Here is a 7,377-nt window from a genome sequence, read left to right as displayed (position 1 = left end):
ATTGTTTAATTTATTGCTTGTCAGTCATTCACATTTATTAAAAATAGTCACTTTATTAAATAATGTGAGAAACTCTATTTTTTGCGAATAGTAAGTAGAACTTTTATGGATATAGCATTTTGATAATATTATATTTACAGTAGAAAATATTTGTATTTCACTGTGCTTTTGTTCTATAGGACCTGAAGATGAATTATGAAAGGGTGTGACAAGTATCAGTAATGCAGGAAGACGCAGAGTAGAGCAAGAAGAGTAGTGAAAAGAGAGACCTAAATAAGGAGCAAATTATTGGCATGGGAAAAATTCCGATACAATTTCCTGGTCTAAACACTTCCTGTGTTTAGAGGAAAAGAATTAATTCAACAGCAAAACTGCTTGTAAATCTTGAAAGAAAGCAAAAACTTATGGAATTACCACAAAGTCAGACCAGACCAATGCAAATAAAATTATCGCCATTGGAATGTGGTTGGAGGAGTGTTACAATGGATGGCAGAAGCATTGAATCAGATCTTATTGGAAAAGGTTAATATTTATGCTATTATTGGATTATAATGGTTAAATCACACACATACAAAAATCATGTGATACGATGTCTATTTTCAATTTTTTTTTGATGTTTCAGTTCTAAATATTAGAATCTTATATAATTAATATCTTTGTTTTCTGCAGATACATTTGAAAGTTTTGAAACCTGGATTTTGGAAAACAAAATGATAACTTGTATGACCGGTAATTTAGCACGTAAGACTAGAATCAATTCATTTATAGTAACTGGAAATGGAAATGGATTGGCTGGATTTGCGTTATCAAAAGCCAAAGCATCCCTAAAGACGATTAAAAAATAGGGCTGGTCAAAGATTAATGTATATTCCTACATATAAGGATACACTGGTAAGAAAATAATTGTCAATACTATATAATATAAAATTTATTTCTTCTCTTTTAATATCACTTTGTATTTTTCAGTGTTACATGATTTCTTTACACAGTTTGAGAATATAAAAATATTTGTAAAGAAAATTCATGAAGGATAATGGGCTTTTGTCATCATGCGATAAAAGCGTGTTGCGAGATAATTGGCATAAAGGATATGTATGCCAAAGTACAAGGAGGAATGTAAAAGCATTCTTTATTGGTTTATTGCAACAGGTATGTATATAAAGTATTTAAAGGCATATTATACTTTTTATTTAATTTATATTTTTATTTATAAAATATATACATATAATATATATATATATATATATATATATATATATATGTTAGACAAAAAAAAAAAACGTGGATTGTGTCGATTAATTAATTAATTGTTTTATTTAATTATCAATTTATATATGTATATTATTAACAATAATTTTTGTTTACTTAAACTGTATAAGGTTGTACATAAAAACAATCTTTTTTATTTAGTATTTCAAGCATATTTTCATAGAACTTTAATTTAATTATTATATTATTAAAAATATTGAACAAAATAAAGAATTAAAGCTGGCTTTCTCTGCAGTCTCATGGCAGATTATATCAGAAATCATACTTTAATTATTGCAATATATCATGAAACAAATCAATCTCAAAATAATGGAAATATTTGCAGAAATATCAAATATGTAATGTAAATATTTTAATTTTTTGTATGCGATCTATTTTTTATTCTATCGATGTTTTCATAGTGATGCACCTTGAGCACTTTGCTTCATATGTTTGCAATAAAAATATATTAATTAGCAAATTATTTTGCAATTTTTATTTATTCTAATTTTTATTTAGAAAGACTAAGATTAAAAAAGACGTATGCATTTTTTTCAGATATTCTATTGAAAAAAACGCATCAGAAAAACTTTCCTGTACATTTTAAATGTGCCAAAAGATTTGCTCTTTATTCCACTTACTGCAATAATGTACACTAAAAATGACAGATCTATATTAAAAATGATAGATCTATATTTAGTAGTTGGAAAGAAAGAGAGGAGAAATGAAAAGTGCATCTAGAGAATTTAAAAGAATAAAAATCTAAAAATAATAATACATAAAGATTAATATTATGTATTTTTTTCATGAGGAATGTGGGCGCACATTTATGCATTTATTTATTTAGATGAGATTTACTTTAGAGCACATTCAGTATTCAACTTTAATTTTATTTTCTCTTTCTTACGATATATAAGTATAACATAATTACCTGCAAATGCTATCATTTTTGTGTGCTTACAGTGATACAGAAGCAACATTACAAGTACTATATTTACAGATAACATCTGTATAATAAAAAAAGCACCAAAAGTCTAATGGTGAAAAAATAAATATTGTAGACCAGCATAAGTATCAACCAATTATTCCACCGCTCTGTTTCATTAGAGTTGCAATTTTCTTTTATATATCATTATATAAATAAGAAAGATTTCTATACGTTTCAAATAAATTTATATATTTTATGTATGTAATACTGCGCACACATATTAAAAGGTGATAATATCGCAGTTATAATAAGATACAATCCTGGCAATAGTGATTTTTGGATCCTCTTAAAATAATTTAATTTGATTTATTTTTGAGAAATGCGCACAATACTTGAGAACAAATTATTTTTGTGCCATGTATTACTGTGTAAAATTCCACACACAGTATCATATTGTCTGCGATATATGAAAAGCTTCATCGATGAAATATGATTGAGAATATGATGATAAGAAAAGTAATATAGTACTTGTAATGAATAACTTAATGTGGAATACATAAATATTTTATATTTTAATTTCATAATCAAGATGAGATAAGACACTCATGATTACTTTAAAAATGTGTCCACAAATATCATGTAACTTCAACAGCTGCACATTCGTCAAATTAATCCTATTACGTTAAATGAATCACAGCAGCTTTAATTTAATCTAACCTAACCAATTATATTATATGCTTCTCATTAAAATGTGTAAAACTGTACGTCGCACATTTAATACGATTAATATACTACGTAATAAAATGTAATACACTAATGAAATAATTAAATATTATTTTTGAAAGCATGATAAAATCCAGGGAGCATACGCTTATGTTTACATTCGACATCGAAAGCACTGAGAGGTTAGGTTAGGTTAGGTTAGATCGAAAAAATTTATCGTTTAACAGTTGGCAGCCCTACGAGATAGCTGTGCAGCACTGCGCGTATATAAAATAAATTTGAAATCGCTTCTAGCTAACCATCTTCACGCGATCGACTTTATTTGAATTGCACCGAATCGAATTATGATGCGGCGCCGATTTGTCCGAATGTAATTCGGGACATCGCGATGCTGTATAAGCGTCGAATGAGCACAAATTATCACGCAAATATGATAAATCAAATCTACTCACCGGCTGTTCCACAGGCCGCTCCTCCTGGGACAGTTCGCACGCCTCGACGTCCTATTCCGATCTTGATGCACACAAATCCATACGATATCATCACGCGAACGCGCGACACTTTATTCGGCACTCCCGATATTCGCTCGCATCCGATAATCATCATCAAGGGCGCGAATAACGCGACGCAACTTCGCTCCATTTCGCAATGACGCCATCACTGAATATCGTCAAAAATCGCTGTCGCGCGTTTCCATCGACACACTATAAAAGTCGCGCGATCATCCTTCGACACTCTCGACGCTCGTTCACTCGCGATATTCGTTTAAAAACGGTTAAAAGACGCGAAAAATGCGGACGTACGACGATCCGTGTAACTGCGTATGACTCCGATTCACGCGCCAACATGGCGGCCGTATGACGCGTTTGACGTAGCAGTGACGTCGCAGTGACGTCGCAGTCACGCGCCAACATGGCGGCCGAACCAGTGCGCATTCGTTTCTGCGAATGGCCATTCCTGCGCGCAACTTTGATTTCTGAATATTGTCTACGGCTTTAATTAATAGCACATAATGATAAATATATAAAGATGGAATCAATTAATCATATTGGTCATATATGTAGACTTGCCTGAAGAAATAGAAAAAAATTGAGATATATTTTTAATTTCTTTTTCTTTTAGTAAAGGATGGAAATGTCTATTCATAGGCTTGTTCTTTTTTTCCTCTTTCGCGCAATTTCGATTCAATATATAACGTAGAAAATTCATAGTATATTATGCTAATGATATGAATTACGAATGATTCGATTGTTTTATCGCGCTTTTCCAAAGTCAAATCTTATAATATTTAGTTTTGCATTTTAAAAACTGAGAGCGATTCATATACAGAGTTTGAAGAGATATCCAATGAGATACGACAAATTATACTTGCGTTGATTGGTATTCATCAATACCGAACTGTTAATCGCGAATACGTACAATACTTTCACACATTTTTTTCGCAAAGAACGATATACGAAATGTAATATTTCGCGCCTCGCGTTTCACTCATGCAGCCATCTTTCTTTGCTGTTTAGTATCGCCATCTGCATTCGCGTTATACGCCAGAATTACGTAGTCCAGATACTTCGACTGCCGGTAAAGTCATCATTTTGTGCATGTCGGTAAATTGTTAGAATCGCGTCGCGCAAGCATGATTTTTTTATTTGTAACATAACAAAATATGTAATTAAAATTCATATAAAACACGTGTTTTTAATCAAATTACATATACTTATTCTGTTACGTTCTAATACTTGTACGTTAACAGATTTAAGTTACACACATTGCATAAAGCTTCCAGAGAAAAATATCCAGAGGCACAAATATTTTATTATTTAAACGAAAATCATGCGAAGATGAAACAATAGATTAAAGAAGCCGTATAATCATTGTACTTTTATGTATAAACGTTTCACAAAATAAAATCTTTATAAATGAAGTGTTACATTAAAAATATTAGTATAAAATTAATATCCATGTGAGATTTAAAATTTCTTGTCCTTTTTTTTCTTTAGAATTTTTTTTTTTTTTTTTCTAAAGATTCTTTAAGCGAGAACTGCTTCTTTCACAAGACTATTGAACAATTTGAATATTTGATATTTTTTTAGTAGTTTAAATTTCGTGAAAAAATTCGAGAGAAAATTAGATTTTACCGTATTACTGCACATATCGATTAAATGCTATATCAAATATGTAGTGTAAATATTTTAATTTTTTTGTATACGATCTATTTTTTATTCTATCGATGTTTTCATAGTAATGCACCTTGAGCACTTTGCTTCATATGTTTGCACTAAAAATATATTAAAGCAAATTATTTTGCACATTTATTATTCTAATTTTTATATAGAAAGACTAAGATTAAAAAATACGTATGAATTTTTTCAGATATTTCTGTTGAAAAAAACGCATCAGATAAAACTGACTTTCCTGTACATTTTAAATGTGCCAAAAGATTTGCTCTTTATTCCATTTACTGCAATAATGTACACTAAAAATGACAGCTCTATATTAAAAATGATAGATCTATGTTTAGTAGTTGGAAAGAGAGGAGAAATGAAAAGTGCATCTAGAGAATTTAAAAGAATAAAAATTTAAAAATAATAATACATAAAGATTAATATTATGTATTTTTTTCATGAGGAATGTGGGGCGCACATTTATGCATTTATTTATTTAGATGAGGTTTACTTTAGAGCACATTCAGTATTCAACTTTAATTTTATTTTCTCTTTCTTATGATATATAAGTATAACATAATTACTTGCAAATGCTATCATTTTTGTGTGCTTACAGTGATACAGAAACAACATTACGAGTACTATATTTACAGATAACATCTGTATAATAAAAAAAGCACCAGTCTAATGGTGAAAAAAGGGTAAATATTTAGACCAGCATAAGTATCAACCAATTCTTTCACCGCTCTGTTTCATTAGAGTTGCAATTTTCTTTTATAATATCATAAATATTATAAATAAGATAGAGATTTCCATACGTTTCAAATAAATTTATATATTTTATGTATGTAATACTGCGCACACATATTAAAAGGTGATAATATCGCAGTTATAGTAAGATACAATCCTGGCAATGTAGCGATTTTTGGATTCTGAAAATAATTTAATTTGATTTATTTTTGAGAAATGCGCACAATACTTTAGAACAAATTATTTTTGTGCCATGTATTACCTGTGTAAAATTCCACAAACAGTATCATATTGTCTGCGATATATGAAAAGCTTCATCGATGAAATATGGTTGAATATGATTGAGATATAGTTGTTAATATAGTAATTGTTATTTTATATTTTAATTTATGTAATCGAGATGAATAAGACATGATTACTTAAAAATGTGTCCACAAATATCATGTAACTTCAACAGCTGCACGTTCGTCAAATTAATCTTATTACGTTAAATGAATCACAGCAGCTTTTTTTAATTTAATCTAACCTAACCAATTATATTATATGCTCCTCATTAAAATGTGTAAAACTGTACGTCGCACATTTAAAACGATTAATATACTACGTAATAAAATGTAATACGTTAATGAAATAATTAAATATTATTTTTGAAAGCATACATCATCATACAATTCAGGCAGCATACGCTTGTATTTACATTCGATATGCAGACACTGAGAGATTAGGTTAGGTTAGGTTAGGTTAGTTAGGTTAGATCAAACAAATTTATCGTTTAACTGTTGGCAGCCCTACGAGATAGGCTGTGCAGCACTGCGCGCGCGTATACAAAATAAATTTGAAATCGCTTCTAGCATAACCGTCTTCACGCGATCGACTTTATTTGAATTGCACGGCATCGCATCGAATTATGATGCTGCGCCGATTTGTTCGAACGTAATTCGGAACATCGCGATGCCGTATAAGCGTCGAATGAGCACGAATTATCACGCAAATATGATAAATCAAATCTACTCACCGTTCACCGGCTGTTTTACAGGCCGCTCCACTCGCTCGCCTCGAGACGTCCCATTCCGATCTTGATGCACACGATATCATCAACGCGAACGCGCGACACTTTATTCGGCACTTCCGATATTCGCTCGCATCCGGTAATCACCATCAAGGGCGCAAATAATGCGACGCGACTTCGCTCCATCTTCGCGATCGCGCTATCACTGAATTGTCGAAAACGGCTGTCGCGCACTTTCACTGACATATTATGAAAGTCGCGCGATCATCCTTGGACACTTTGGACGCTCTTTCACTCGCGATATTCGTTTAAAAACGGTTAAAAGACGCGAAAAATGCGGACGTTCGACGATCCGTGTAACTGCGTATGACTCCGAGTCACGCGCCAACATGGCGGCCGTATGACGCGTTTGACGTAGCAGTGACGTTGCAGTGACGTCGCAGGCACGCGCCAACATGGCGGCCGAACCAGTGCGCACTGGTTCGGCCGCCATGTTGGCGCGTGACTGCGACGTCACTGCGACGTCACTGCTACGTCAAACGCGTCATACGGCCGCC

At 31.8% G+C, this 7,377-nt stretch overlaps 1 protein-coding gene across 1 annotated transcript; it reads left to right on the top strand.

The window, feature by feature from the left end:
• The first annotated feature begins 353 nt into the window (after positions 1–353).
• On the top strand, positions 354–845 carry LOC112639435 (28S ribosomal protein S5, mitochondrial-like). The gene is made up of 2 exons (XM_025413295.1): positions 354–522; positions 670–845. Exons 1-2 carry the CDS (start codon positions 405–407, stop codon positions 843–845), a joined length of 294 nt encoding a protein of 97 aa, XP_025269080.1. The 5' UTR covers positions 354–404.
• Positions 846–7,377: the final 6,532 nt, after the last annotated feature.

The sequence above is a fragment of the Camponotus floridanus genome, unplaced genomic scaffold, assembly GCF_003227725.1.
Source record: "Camponotus floridanus strain SB8 unplaced genomic scaffold, Cflo_v7.5 scaffold640, whole genome shotgun sequence".
Classification (NCBI taxonomy): domain Eukaryota; kingdom Metazoa; phylum Arthropoda; class Insecta; order Hymenoptera; family Formicidae; genus Camponotus; species Camponotus floridanus.
The sequence above is the reverse complement of the archived record's forward strand: the minus strand, read 5'-3'. Positions and strand labels throughout refer to the sequence as shown.

Excerpts from the sequence above, each read along its gene's own strand:
- LOC112639435 (XM_025413295.1), top strand. The coding sequence starts at position 405 with ATGGAATTACCACAAAGTCAGACCAGACCAATGCAAATAAAATTATCG. Across the intron at positions 523-669 it reads ATCAGATCTTATTGGAAAAG|ATACATTTGAAAGTTTTGAA; the intron begins GTTAATATTTAT and ends TGTTTTCTGCAG.